Source organism: Pan troglodytes, chromosome 9 (genome assembly GCF_028858775.2).
Source record: "Pan troglodytes isolate AG18354 chromosome 9, NHGRI_mPanTro3-v2.0_pri, whole genome shotgun sequence".
Taxonomy (NCBI): domain Eukaryota; kingdom Metazoa; phylum Chordata; class Mammalia; order Primates; family Hominidae; genus Pan; species Pan troglodytes.
The window spans coordinates 75850321-75865683 of record NC_072407.2 but is presented as its reverse complement, the minus strand read 5'-3'; the positions used below and the strand labels follow the sequence as shown (position 1 = coordinate 75865683).

Sequence of the window (15363 nt, the reverse complement as noted above, 5' to 3'; positions counted from 1 at the left end):
AATATGTGTGGTTGCGTGGGAGCATTAAAATAAGCTAAAGAACCAAGAGATATTGAAGTCTCCCCAAAATCTCCCCCCACTGTACTGTTTGCAGGAAGTGACAGGCTTGAGATTGAAAGCCAGATCTTATACCTTGCATGCTGTATCCACCCCAAAAGAAAATCCTCTGCACACACACAGAAATCTAACTGGAGCCAAAGAAATGGGCTAAATAATTTCATAATGCTTAGAACTAATATCCACTTACCTGTGATAAAGGATTCAAGAAGCACATAATTTATTTATCTATTTATTTTTGAGACAGAGTCTCACTCTGTTGCCCAGACTAGAGTACAGTGGCGTGATCTCGGCTCACTGCAACCTCCGCCTCCTGGGATCAAGTGATTCTCGTGCCTCAGGCTTCCGAGTAGTTGGGATTACAGGCACGCGCCACCATACCCAGCTAATTTTTGTATTTTTAGTAGAGACGGGGTTCCTGCCATGTTGGTCAGGCTGGTCTTGAACTCAACCTCAAGAGATCTGCCTGCCTCAGCTTCCCAAAGTGCTGGGATTACAGGTGTAAGCCACCACACCCGGCCTATTTTAGATTTGAAAATACAGTAAGAGGCCAGGCTCGGTGGCTCATGCCTGTAATCTCAGCACTTTGGGAGGCTGAGGCAGGCAGATCACCTGAGGTCGGGAGTTTGAGACCAGCCTGGCCAACATGGAGAAATCCCGTCTCTACTAAAAATACAAAATTAGCCAGGCTTGGTGGCGCATGCCTGTAATCCCAGTTACTCGGGAGGCTGAGGCGGGAGAATCGTTTGAACCCAGGAGGTGGAGGTTGCAGTGAGCCAAGATCGCGCCATTGCCCTCCAGCCTAAGCAATAAGAGTGAAACTCCATCTCAAAAAAAAAAAAAAGAAAAGAAAATACAGTAAGAATCAGTTATCCCAGCACTTTCAGAGGTCAAGGCAGGCAGATCACTTGCGGTCAGGAGTTCAAGACCTGGGCTGGTCAACATGGTAAAAACCCACCTCTACTAGAAATACAGAAATTACCCAGGTGTGGCAGCGGACGCCTATAATCCCTGCCACTTAGGGGGTTGAAGCATGAGAACGGCTTGAACCCGGGAGCCAAAGGTTGCAGTGAGCTGAGATCGTGCCACTGCACTCCAGCCTGGGCAACAGAGCGAGACTCCATCTCAAAAAAACTAACAAACAAAAAAGAATCAGTTATATGGCTGAAAATATCAGTCTACCTCTACTTGCCACAACTCATTCACTCAACTAAACTGAATTATCATTTCCATTATGAGGTCCATACTGAAATAAGTACACTACTAGGAAGATTTTTTTTTAAGTATTACAAATAATAAAATCAGGCCAGCCATGGTGGCTCATGCCTGTAATCCCTATGCTTCCGGAGGCTGAAGCAGGAGGATCGCTTGAGGCCAGGAGCTTGAGACCAGCCTGGGCAATACAGCAAGACCCTGTCTCTATAAAAAAATTTTTTTAATTAGATGGGCATGGTGGCAAGAGCCTGTAGTACCAGCTACTTGGGAGGCTCAGGTGGGAGGATCACTTGAGCCCAGGAGATCAAGGCTGCAGTGAGCCGTGATCATGCACTGCACTCCAGCCTAGGTGACAGAGCAAGACCCTGTCTCAAAAAAAAATAAAAATAAAAACCATTTGCTTTTTACTATTATAACCTGGCCTAGGGATAAGATTGGAAGTTGGTAGAAACATCTCCAGTCTGGAAATTCCAAATTAATAACTGGCAAGGATTGAGAGGCAACTTTATCATTTCTAGCTCCAATATTATCAAAACTATACATATCTGATCTTCAGGTTTTTGCAAAAGCTGCACATTATCCTTTTCCAAAAGACTCCCCCTGCCCGTTACCTCTTCTGCTTTAATTAAGTGCTTGTACTTTCCAATGCCGTGGGTGGGCTTTGTCTTGTAGGGCCGACTGATACTTAGTAGAATTCCACCTAAAAGAGAGAAAATAAGACAAACCTGTTTTTTTGTTGTTGCTATTATCGTTGTTTTTTAAGAGACAGGGTCTTGCTCTGTCACCCAAGCTGGGATGTAATGCCATCTCATAGCTCATTGCAGCCTCGAACTCCTGGTACAAGACAGTCTCCTGCCTCAGCCCACACCCCACCCCCCTGACCCCAAGTAGCTAGGACTACAGGCATGTGCTACCATGCCCAGCTAATGTCTTTTATTTTTTGTAGAGCTGGAGTCTTGCTATGTTGCCCAAGCTGGTCTGCAGCTCCTCCCACCTCAGCCTCCCAGGGTGCCAGGATTACAGGTGTGAGCCACCACACCTAGCTTGGACTACAAATTTAAAAAAGAAAAAAAAATACGTGTATACACACACACACATATATAAAAAACAAGGTAACAGTAAGGATTTTTAAAAGTAATCTCGGAGATCTTTCTAAGCATGAAACAAAATCTAGAAATCAAATATTAATAAACTTAGCTATATAAAAAGTTAAAACTTCTGTTCAACAAAAAATAAATAAATAAATGAAGTTAAGGACTAGATGACAAGAAAAAGTACAAAGCATACGTAACAGAGAAATGCTAATTTCCTTAACATACAATAACTATATTAAAACCTCTTTCTAAGCTCCTCTGGGAACAGCAGATGATTTGAGGGGACAAATTCTCCACTGCAGGACTGGGAAGATTTGGTGGTAGCTGACCTCTTGTTGGTTTAAGGAGCCATAGATATTTCTTGATCCTGGACGGATTCTCAGTTTGTCCCCTTATTCTCTCCTTTTGGCTCCTAGAATATGCACGATCCCCACTACTCATCTTTCTTTGAGAAATTCTCTCCTGATAAAGCCACTGGCAGTAAGGGGATAAAATACATTCTCAGAGGGCTCTCATCTCTTCTTGTTCCTCAACAGGCAATAATCCTTTTGAGGTTTTCTTTTTTTCTTTTGAAAAAAAAAAAATCCTTTCCCCTTCCCTTTTGAAGTTTTCTAACTGTGACTATATAGAGAAAGAGACAGGCAGCAAAAATAGCCAGCAAAGAGGAAGAGCATAGAATTCCATAAAGTTTTTTTTTTTTTTTTTTTTTTTTGAGATAGAGTCTCATTCTGTAACCCAGGTTGGAGTGCAGTGGTGCGATCTCAGCTCACTGCAACTTCCACCTCCCAGGTTCAAGCGATTCTCCTGCCTCAGCCTCCTGAGTAGCTGGGATTACAGGCACGTGCCACCACACCCGGCTAATTTTTCTATTTTCAGTAGAGTCGGGGTTTCACCATGTTGGTCAGGCTGGTATCGAACTGACCTCATGATTCGCCCACCTCGGCCACCCAAAGTACTGGCATTGCAGGCGTGAGCCACCGCGCCCGGCCATACAGTTTTACAAAACATCTAACTTGATTTATTTGTGCTGATCTGAAAACAGCCTCCAACAAATATCGTTAAGTGAACAACAACAAAAACAAAAACCAAAAGTGTAGAACAGTATGTAGGTATGCTACTACTGGATTAAAAAAATAGGGTCTTGGCCAGGTGCGGTGGCTCATGGCTGTAATCCCAGCACTTTGGGAGGCCGAGGCAGATAGATCACAAGGTCAGGAGTTCAAAACCAGCCTGACCAGCATGGTGAAACCCCATCTCTACTAAAGATACAAAAATTAGCTGGGCATGGTGGTGCACGCATATAATCCCAGTTACTCAGGAGGCTAAGGCAGGAAAATCACTTGAACCCAGGAGGCGGAGGCTGCAGTGAGCCGAGATCATGCCACTGCACTCCAGCCTGGGTGTCAGACCCAGACTCCGTCTCAAAAAAAAAAAGGGGGGTCTCCTGTCCGGGAGGGAGGTGAGGGGGTCAGCCCCCGGCGCGGCCAGCCGCCTCGTCCGGGAGGTGAGGGGCGCCTCTGCCCGGCCGCCCCTACTGGGAAGTGAGGAGCCCCTCTGCCCGGCCAGCCGCCCCATCCGGGAGGGAGGTGGGGGGGTCAGCCCCCCGCCCGGCCAGCCGCCCCATCCGGGAGGGAGGTGGGGGGGTCAGCCCCCCACCCGGCCAGCCACCTCGTCCGGGAGGTGAGGGGCGCCTCTGCCCGGCCGCCCCTACTGGGAAGTGAGGAGCCCCTCTGCCCGGCCAGCCGCCCCGTCCGGGAGGGAGGTGAGGGGGTCAGTCCCCCGCCCAGCCAGCCGCCCCATCCGGGAGGGAGGTGGGGGGGTCAGCCCCCCACCTGGCCAGCCGCCCCGTCCGGGAGGGAGGTGAGGGGGTCAGCCCCCCGCCCGGCCAGCCGCCTCGTCCGGGAGGTGAGGGGCGCCTCTGCCCAGCCGCCCCTACTGGGAAGTGAGGAGCCCCTCTGCCCAGCCAGCCGCCCCATCCGGGAGGGAGGTGGGGGGGTCAGCCCCCCGCCCGGCCAGCCGCCCCCTCCGGGAGGGAGGTGGGGGGGGTCAGCCCCCCGCCCGGCCAGCTGCCCCGTCCGGGAGGGAGGTGAGGGGGTCAGCCCCCTGCCCGGCCAGCCGCCCCGTCCGAGAGGTGAGGGGCGCCTCTGCCCGGCCTCCCCTACTGGGAAGTGAGGAGCCCCTCTGCCCGGCCACCACCCCGTCTGGGAGGTGTACCCAACAGCTCATTGAGAACCGGCCATGATGACAATGGCGGTTTTGTGGAATAGAAAGGGGGTAAGGTGGGGAAAAGATTGAGAAATCAGATGGTTGCCGTGTCTGTGTGGAAAGAAGTAGACATGGGAGACTTTTCATTTTGTTCTGTACTAAGAAAAATTCTTCTGCCTTGGGATCCTGTTGATCTGTGACCTTACCCCCAACCCTGTGCTCTCTGAAACATGTGCTGTGTCCACTCAGGGTTAAATGGATTAAGGGTGGTGCAAGATGTGCTTTCTTAAACAGATGCTTGAAGGCAGCATGCTCCTTAAGAGTCATCACCACTCCCTAATCTCAAGTACCCAGGGACACAAACACTGCGGAAGGCCACAGGGTCCTCTGCCTGGGAAAACCAGAGACCTTTGTTCACTTGTTTGTCTGCTGACCTTCCCTCCACTATTGTCCTATGACCCTGCCAAATCCCCCTCTGTGAGAAACACCCAAGAATGATCAATAAAAAAAAATAATAATAAAAAGGGGGGGTCTTTATATATATATACATTGTGGTAGACCCAGATAGCCATAGTGGTAGCATGTGTCTGTAGTCCCAGGTACTCAGGAGGCTGAGGCAGGAGGATTGCTTGAGACTAGGAGTTTGAGGTTGTAGTGCAAATAGCTGCTGCACTTCAGCCTGGGCAACATAAGAAGATCCTGTCTCTAAATTAAAAAAAAAAAACCAAAAAAAAAAAAAAAACAGAAAAGAAAAGATAGGGTAGAGATAAGAAACTGAAATCAGATCAGGTCTAGCTAGATTTTTGTATTCTAGAAATCAAGTGTTATAATCTAGTGGTTATGGACACAGGCTGTTCAGTCAGATAGACCTGAGTTTAAATAGAAGTCCCACCTGTTTCTTTCTGGTTACTTTCACCAAATTTTTTTGAGCTACTGTTTCTTCTTTATTTATAAATAGGATAATAAAGAGGGTTAAAGGATAACATGTGTATGTGTGTGTATCTATATGTATGTGTATATGGCATCAAGATATGGGCAGCAAGTCCTTCCTTGAAGAGGGATCTTCAAGCTGCTGTGGTCCTGCCCTCATTTCTTCAGGGTCACCACTCTGTGAGGTACTAAACACAAGATGGTGTGAAGAAGTCTAAGTCAGCAGTCCCCAACCTTTTTGGCACTAGGGACCAATTTTATGGAAGACAATTTTTCCACAGATGTGAGGAGTGGGGAAGTGGTTTTGGGATGATTCAAGCATATTACATTTACTGTGCATGTTATTTATATTATTATTACATTGTAATATATAATGAAATAATTGTACAACTCACCATAATGTAGAATCAGTGGAAGCCCTGAGCTTGTTTTCCTGCAACTAGACAGTCCCATCTGGGGGTGATGGGAGACAGTGACAGATCATCAGGCATTAGATTCTCAGAATGAGTAGTGCTCAACCTGGATCCCTCATATGTGCAGTTCACAAGAGTTCATGCTCCTATGAGAATCTAACGCCACAGCTGATCTGAGAGGAGACAGAGCTCAGGTGATAACTTGAGTGATGGGGAGTGGCTGGGAGGGGCTGTAAATACAGATGAAGCTTCCCTGGCTCAACTGCCCCTCATTTCCTGCTGTGTGGCCTGGTTCCTAACAGGTCACAGACCACGTACTGGTCCATGGCCTGGGGTTTGGGGATTCCTGATCTAAGTGACATCAAGTAAAAGTTTTCTTAGGCCTCTGTTTTCTAAAATGGGCTTCCAAGCAGGTTTGCTCTGTGTGAGGCCTATCAGAGATAGTACTGGCTTCAGAGAACTTCTCCACATTTACAATCCACGCTATTTCATCAAGACAACCCAGAAATATCATGGATCCCTTCCACGATATGCATTAGTCCACATTTACAATTACATGCCAATAACTGTATAGACACTGAGACAGTTACAAAGACAAATAAAATATGCTACTTTCCCTTGAGATACTCGAGGTATAGTATGAAAGGAAGATGGGAAAGCAGATAATCACCTTACGGTGTACTAAGTACTTTAATGGACACGTGAGCAAATGTCATAGGTGCTCAGAGGAAGAAAAAACTAACTCTGCCTTTGGGGTGGGGGTGCAGGGTGCAGGGGAATAGGTTCAGATGAGGAAACAGCTGCATTCTTGAAAGCAGAGTAAGAGTTTACCATGTAAGGAATAGGGAGGTATTTTTAGCCAGAGGTTCCCAAAGAGCACAGAATATAACCAAGGTATCTTCCTGACTGCTGCCCCAGTTTCATCTCTCTGAATCTAAGACCTTTGACCTTTTGCAACTTCAGGCTCTAGACTCTCCAACCTGAGGACCCACCCATGGAGCTGATATCCAAATCTCTTTGATGGGTACACAGTGATCCTCAGGCCAGGACCTTGAAAACCAACCTCATCGAAGATTTTATCATGACTCAAAATAGGACCTCCTAAAAAGCACTGAACTCTCCAAAGTATGATCATCCATTCAACAAATATTTATTATTACCTATTAGGGTAGGCAGCAACAATTATACTGCACAATCATATGAATGGCACACACCAGAGTTGTGCAGTGTACAACCAACCCAATATCCATGGCAGGCTTGATAGGTACCACGCATTGCCCTAGAAGCTGGGGCTACAACAATGAACAAAGACTAAGTCCCTGCAATACAGAACCTGCCACCTAGGAAGACAGACACTAATATCAATGCAAGGTGATAAGGGCTGTCTATGATAAGCACTGTACATGGGAGGGGCACTTAAGATGAACTTGAGTGCCAGGAAAGGGTTCTTAGAGTGAGTGGCTTTTAAGTAAAACTTGAAGGATAAGTAGGAGTTAGGAGAAAACACGGTATAGGCAGAGAAAGAGCCAGAGATAATTTTAAAGTAGAGCAAGAGGATCAGGGTGGCAAGAGATGAGCTTAGAGAAACAGGCAAGGCTTAGGAAGGGCTTAATTATTGAGTACTAATGATATCCCAGGCACCGTGCAAAGGGTTGGGGACAAGGCCAACAAAATTCTGCTTATGGAGATTATAGTCTAGTGGGAGGACAGAATCATTAGACTAATAGTAACAAAGTAAATATAAGATTACAAATTGTGGCCAGGTGTAGTTCATGCCTGTAATCTCTGCACTTTGGGAGGCTGAGGCAGGAGGATCACTTGAGGCCAGGAGTTTAAGACCAGCTGGGCAACATAGAAGAGACCCTGTCTCTATAAAAAGGAAAAAAAAAATTAGCTGGGCATGGTGGCATGTGCCTATAGCCCTAGCTACTCAGGAGGCTGTGGTGGGAGGATTGTTTGAGCCCAGTTCAAGGCTGCAGTGAACTATTATCATGCTGCTGTACTCCAGTGTGGGCAACAAAGCGAGACCCTCTCTCCTAAAAAAAGTAATTACAAATTCTGATAAGTGATGAAAACAAAAAGCACAGGGAGGGCTATGGTGATACAACAGATAGACCTATTTTTGGAATAGAACATCAGGGAAGGCCTCTGTGAAAAAATGAGATTTTAACTGAAACCAGAATTCAGAAGAAAATTATAATAGTGGTTACCCCCAGGGGGGATAGTAGGGGGGAAGTAGCTAGAAAGGCAAGAGAGTTACTTATATTCCCTTGCACCTTTTAAAATCTGTTCCTTGTATATGTATATATTATCCACTCAAAAACAAATAAATAAAATAAGATATTGGAAAGGCAAATAGAAGTGTACTGGATGAAAAAAATGGAGGATGGGTGTTCCAGGTAGAGGAAACAGCATGTGTAAAGGCCCTAATGTAGCACACAGCTTGGGACATTCAAGGAACAGAAAAGCTGTCAGTGTGACTGAAGCAAAGTGAGAGGGACAGAATGCACCTAAGAGATGAGAGTGGGCTGGGCAAGTGGCTCACACCTGAAATCCCAGCATTTTGGGAGGCTGGGGCGGATGGTCACTTGAGGTCATGAGTTTGAGACCAGCCTGGCCAACACGGTGAAACCCTGTCTCTACTAAAAATACAAAAATTAGCCGGGTGTGATGGTACATGCCTGTAGTCCCTGCTACTCAGGAAGCTGAGGCAGGAGAATCACTTGAACCCGGGAGGCGGAGTTTGCAGTGAGCAGAGATTGAACCACTGCACTTCAGCCTGGGCAACAGAGTGAGACTCTGTCTCAAAAAAGAAAGAGACCAGAGTGAGTAGTGGTGGGAATCAACCATGCTGGGCCTTGTTAAAGGTTTGGATTTCATCCTGAACAGCCATAAGCAGAGAAAGTATATGTCTGATATATATTTTTAAAAGATCATTTTGGTTCTTATGTGAAGGAAGTAGGGAGATTAGATTGGTAGCCCCCGCTAAGTTGTTGATCTGCACCTACACCCTCCAACATCCCTCTCCTCTATTCCGTCCTTGAGAGCTGACAGATTAATCCTTTTAAAATAAAAATCTAATCATGTTATTCTCTTTCATTAATCTAACCATTTATTTATTGCACACACACAATTGTTTGTTTGCTTGTTTTGAGACAGGAACCGCTCTGTTGCCCAGGCTGGGGGGCAGTGGCATGATCTCGGTCACTGCAACCTTGACCTGCCTAGGCTCAAGTGATCCTCCCATCTCAATCTCCCGAGTAGGTGGGACTACAGGGCGTGCCACCACGCCAGTTTAATTTGTCCCAGGTGCGTGCCACCACACCAGGTTAATTTTTGGATTTCTTGTAGATATGCGGTTTCGCCATGTTGCCCAGGCTGGACAATTGTTTTAAAATATAGGTATTTACTATTTGTCAGGCATTATACCAGGCACTGTAAAGACAACAATGAACGAGACAGAAGGTAAAATTTTGATGGTTTTCTGTTGCCCAAAGTTTGAAATTCTTAGGTAAGCACTTAAGGATCTTGATTTTATAAACTAGATCTAACTACTTCATCTCATTCTCCCACTCCTCTAGATTTTTAAAACCCTGCTCCCCAGCCACAGAGCTACACTTGCCATTCTTGCCAGAGTTTTCATACCTCCGTGCCTTCCTCGGCTGTTTGCCTTGCTGTGACTACACCTCTTGGACAGTGAAATTCTACACAGCCTCCAGAGTCAGCTCAAATGTTACCATCTCTGTGAAACTCTTCTGCTGCCCTAAATATACAAAGATCATCAAGAGTTTAATTCATAGTGATAGCTCTATCATGCCTCCATTATATAATAAAACGTTTTATGTAAATAAAAAAGAAAACTCATATGTCAATCACCATCTTTAAGTAGTACATAGAAACTCAATCATCTATCTGTAATTTCAAAAAGCAGAACCAAAAAGGATCTTTGCGATGATAACACATCGTAGGTGAAAGTACTGCAAATGTTTGCCTCAGCCTCTTATCTACTGGAATTCCTTGGCAAGGAGGCATTTTTAAATTCAGTTTGGAGCAATTCCTATAATTAGAGCATCTGCTTAATTAAGAAGCTGGTTCAAACCACTGTTAAATGAACCATTCTGCCCCTTAATGGTCAAATTACGAGTGGTTAAACCGCTTAATTAGCCAGTTGTTTTAATTATAAAATTTACAAGTTTGAAAGCCTCTGATTTCCAATAAGTTCAACTGAATTCTTTTTCCCTGCGTCGTCAATAAGTGGGTTTCCTGCTGTCACATTAACATTGCAGCCTCCTGAGAGAAAAGGCAACTCCTTACTAAAGAAAGACACAAAACCCCAGGGTTTCAAATGGAGGCTTTAAAAATCTTTCAATTATCACAATTATAAGATGTAATCATGCAATGACATTTCCCACAGCATTCCCCTTTCCTTTACATATGCCAGAGACAACTGTCCTTCAATGTTCTTGTTCATTAAACTGAGAACTAAACCCATCAATCCAGGATGGGGATAAACAACTTTGTTTTAATTATTTCTCATTCAGAAATGGGATAAGCATTTTTAACAGGGCTATGCAGGTAGGGAAAGAAAAAAATTGGGGTAGCCCCCAGCGAAGAAGCTAATTACAGGTTATTCTCTCCACTCAACAGACTGTAAGGCCCTCCAGGGCAGAAACAATGCCACCACCTGGCAAACAGTATGTGCTCAGTACGTGTATATTTAAAAACAAAACAAAACAAAAATGGTTCTTAAGATATTTTACCAAAACAATCTGCAATGATTTGTCCCTGCCAGCTGCCCGCATTTTTCAAAATTTCTTTTCAAATTTCTTTCAGTTGTTCTAATTACACTGAACTACTTGGGTCTGAATATACCATGCTTCTCTGCTTCTACCTTTTTATTCATGCTGTAATGAGAGCACTCTAAGTTCCCTTCCTCTTGTCTCTTTAGATCTAGTTTTATATATTTACTTCTATCTGTCTATTATTTTTAAATCAATAAGAAAAAGATGGTCACCACAATCAAGCCCCTCCTTGGATAGAGCAGCTGGAATGGTCCCCAGAGCCCACACACGGAGTGGATGGGTGAAGGCAGGAATGGGGCACTTTCCCTACTCTTCCTTTCTGAACATCATTGTAATTCAATTCTGAAATTTCTGACTTTAAAGATATCTCAGGCTGGGTGCAGTGACTGACACCTGTAATCCCAACACTTTGGAGGCTGAGGTGGGAAGATTACTTGAGGCCAGGAAATCAAGACCAGCCTAGGCAACACAGCAAGACCCTGTCTTCACAAAAAATTTAAAAAATAAAAAATTAGCTGGGCATGGTAGCGCATACCTGTAATCCCAGCTACTCCAGAGGCTGAGGCAGGAGGATTGCTTGAACCCAGGAGTTCGAGGCTGCAGGGAGCTATGATCATGCCACTGTACTCAAGCCTGGGCCATAAGCAAGACCCTCTCTCTCTCAAAAACAAAAACAACAACAACAACAAAAATAAATATCTGAAAGAACCTATAAAAAATACCAACAAAACTGTGTGCTTTCAAGTGGAAATTATCCTGGTGAGCCAACATTAGTGAGTTATTCTGGGACTTGGAACCTTCTAGGGACTAGTATTCTCCAGTCACAGTTGAAACATGGGCAAAGGAAAGAATAAATAAATAGCAAGTAAATGTACAAAAATATGTTCAACCAACTAGTAATCAAAGACATGAAAATTCCAAACACAAGGGAAAGCACGTTTTAACCTACAATATTAGCAAATATTAAAAATAATACTCGATGTTGATGAGTATGTAAAAAGGGATTCTCAAATAGAGAAGTATAAAATGGTGCAATCTTTCTGGAGATCAATTTAGTAATACACATCAACAGCTTTAAAAATGTGTATTTCCTTTGACCCAATAGTTCTGCTTTCAGAAATGTACCCTAAGTAATCAGACAATGGCACAAATATTGCCCAAGAATGTTCATCACAGTGTTGTTTCCATTGCAAAATCTTGGTAACAATTTAAATTTCTCCAAATAGAAAAATGTTGAAAAAATTATGCACTATCCCCACATATCTTTTCAAAATGATTCCTATTGGATCTTTTCCAATAGCCATTTAACGAGCCCTATTTGATGCCAACTTCAAAAACAAAATAAACAGGCTGAGCATGGTGGCTCATGCCTGTAAACCCAGCACTTCGGGAGGCCCAAGCGGGTGAACCACCTGAGGTCAAGAGTTAGAGACCAGCCTGGCCAACATGGTGAAAACCCGTCTCTATTAAAAAAAATACAAAAACAATTAGCCAGGCATGGTAGTGCACACCTGTAATCCCAGCTGCTTGGGAGGCTGAGGCAGGAGAATCACTTGAACCTGGGAGCCAGAGGTTGCGGTGAGCTGAGATGGCACCACTGCACTCCAGTGTGGGCGACAGAGTGAGACTCCATCTCAAAAAAAATAAAATAAACAAAATAAACAAAAAATGACCTCCGAATTAGGTAGCTACCAGATACTAAAATATACCACCAGCTGGGCAGGGTGGCTCATGCCTGTAACCCCAACAATTTAGGAGGCCAAGGCGGGCAGATCACCTAAGGTCGGGAGTTCGAGACTAGCTTGGCCAACATGGAGAAACCCCGTCTCTACTAAAAATACAAAATTAGCTGGGCATGGTGGCGCATGCCTGTAATCCCAGCTACTCAGGAGGCTGAGGCAGGAGAATCGCTTGAACCGGAAGGTGGAGGTTGCAGTGGGCCAAGATCGTGCCATTGCACTCTAGCCTGGGCAACAAGAGCAAAACTCCATCTCAAAAATAAAAAACTAAAAGATACTAAAAAACTGTAGTAACCAAAAAGCTTTAAAACAGTTTCATACTGGCATCAAATACATATACAGATCAATGAAACAAGATGAAGTTTAAAAAGTAGTTCCGGCCGGGCGCGGTGGCTCACGCCTGTATCCCAGCACTTTGGGAGGCCGAGGCGGGCGGATCACGAGGTCAGGAAATCGAGACCATCCTGGCTAACACGGTGAAACCCCGTCTCTACTAAAAATACAAAAAATTAGCTGGGCATGGTGGTGGGCGCCTGTAGTCCCAGCTACTCGGGAGGCTGAGGCAGGAGAATGGCATGAACCCGGGAGGTGGAGCTTACAGTGAGCCGAGATCGCGCCACTGCACTCCAGCCTGGGCGACAGAGCAAGACTCCGTCTCAAATAAATAAATAAATAAATAAATAAATATAAAATAAAATAAAAAAATAAAAAGTAGTTCCAAGCCAGGCCCAGTGGCTCATGCCTGTGAAGCCAGAACTTTGAGAGGCCAAGGCAGGAGGATTGCTTAAGCTCAGGACTTCAAGACCAGCCTGGGCAACGTAGGGAGACCCTGTCTCTATAAAAAAAAATAAAATAAAAGTCAAGCATGGTGGCACAGGCCTTTAGTCCCAGCTACTGAGGAGTCTGAGGTGAGAGGATGGCTTGAGCTTGGGAGGTTGAGGCTGCAGTAAGCTGTGATGGTGCCACTACACTCCAGCCTGGGTGACAGAGCGAGCGGTCCCAGCACTTTGGGAGGCCGAGGCAGGAGGCCTAGTCTCTATTTTTAAAATTTTTTAAGTAAAAAAAAAAAACAAAAAATAGTCCTAGACTTAGGCTGGGTATTGTGGCTCACAAATGTAATCTCAGCACTTTGGGAGGCCAAGGTGGAAGGATCCCTTGAACCTAGGAGCTCAAGACTGTGGTGAGCTGTGATGGTATCAAAGTCCGGACAGCAAAGAGAGATCCTGACTCCAAATAAAAAACTTAAAAATCCCAGATCTACACAGGAACTTAGAATATGATAAAGGTTACATTCTCAAACCTCCAGGAAAAACACAGATTTTTTTTTTGAGATGGAGTTTCGCTCTCGTTGCCCAGGCTAGAGTGCGATGGCGTGGTCTCGGCTCACCGCAACCTCCGCCTCCCAGGTTCAAGCTATTCTCCTGCCTCAGCCTCCTGAGTAACTGGAATTACAGGAGCACCACCACGCCCGGCTAATTTTTCTATTTTTAGTAGAGATGGGGTTTCACCATGTTGGTCAGGCTGGTCGTGAACTCCTGACCTCAGGTGATCCACCTACCTTGAACTTCCAAAGTGCTAAGATTACAAACATGAGCCACGACGCCCAGCCAAAAACATGGATATTTTAATAAATGTTGAAACAACTGACTTCATTCATTCATTAAGGGGGAGAAACTATATTCATGCTCCACTTATAATTCCAGATGGAACACTTTTTTATTTTATTTATTTATTTATTTATTTATTTATGAGACCAAGTCTTGCTCTGTCATCCTGGCTGACGTGCAGTGGCAAGACATCTCGGCTCACTGCAACCTCCGCCTCCCAGGTTCAAGGGATTCTCCTTCAGCTGCCGGAGTAGCTGGGATTACGGGCGTGTGACCACCACGCCTGGCTAATTTTTGTATTTTTAGTAGAGACAGGGTTTCACCATGTTGACCAGGCTGGTCTAGAACTCCTGACCTCAAGTGATCCACCTGCCTCGGCCTCCCAAAGTGCCGAGATTACAAGCATGAGCCACCGCACCCAGCCTCACTTTTTTTTTTCTTGAGACAGTCTCACTCTTGTCGCCTAGGCTTGAGTGCAATGGCACAATCGTGGCTCACTGCAACCTCCGCCTCCCAGGTTCAAGCAATTCTCCTGCCTCAGCCTCCTCAGTAGCTGGGATTACAGGCATGCATCACCATGCCTGGCTAATTTTTGTATTTTTAGTAGAGATGGGGTTTCACCATATTGGCCAGGCTGGTCTCGAACTCCTGACCTCAGGTGATCCACTGGCCTCAGCCTCCCAAAGTGCTGGGATTACACGCGTGAGCCACCGTGCCCCGCCTCACTCTTTTTTTTTCTTTTTGAGACATGATCTCGTGCTGTCTTCCAGGCTAGAGCACAGTGGCAAAATCATAGCTCACTGCAACTTCAGTCTGACTCATGCAATCCTCCCACCTCAGTCTTCGTCTTCTAAGTAGCTGGGACCACAGGCACTCGCTATCCCACCAGGCTAATTATTTTTTTTTTGTAGAGATGGAGTCTCCCTATGTTGTCCAGGATGGTCTTGAACTCCTGGGCTCAGGTGATCTTCCCCTCAACCTCCCAAAGTGCTGAGGTTATAAGCGTAACCCACTACACCTGGTCTGGACCACATATTGAAAAGAAAAAATATTTATCAGAAGGTAACATGAAGGATTTTTTTTTTTTTTTTTGAGACAGAGTCTCACTCTGTCGCTCAGGCTGGAGTACAGTGGCGAGATCTCGGCTCACTGCAAGCTCTGCCTCCCGGGTTCACGCCATTCTCCTGCCTCCGCCTCTGGAGTAGCTGGGACTACAGGCACCCGCCACCACGTCCCACTCATTTTTTGTATTTTTAGTAGAGACGGGGTTTCACCGTGTTAGCCAGGATGGTCTTGATCTC

The 15363-nt window shown here is 45.3% G+C and overlaps 1 protein-coding gene across 6 annotated transcripts in view; it reads right to left on the bottom strand.

The window, feature by feature from the left end:
- MRPL48 (mitochondrial ribosomal protein L48) overlaps nucleotides 1-15363 on the bottom strand; it is a 78280-nt gene that overhangs the window by 37014 nt on the left and 25903 nt on the right. For 4 of the 6 annotated variants that reach the window (NM_001251970.1, XM_063782530.1, XM_063782532.1 and 1 more), the window contains one exon: nucleotides 1884-1972. In NM_001251970.1, coding sequence (NP_001238899.1) covers nucleotides 1884-1972 — 89 coding nt within the window. Of the gene's footprint in view, nucleotides 1-1883; nucleotides 1973-5896; nucleotides 5970-11251; nucleotides 11372-15363 lie in introns of those variants that run through there. The other 2 variants (XM_063782533.1, XM_054661132.2) reach the window with 2 other exon arrangements.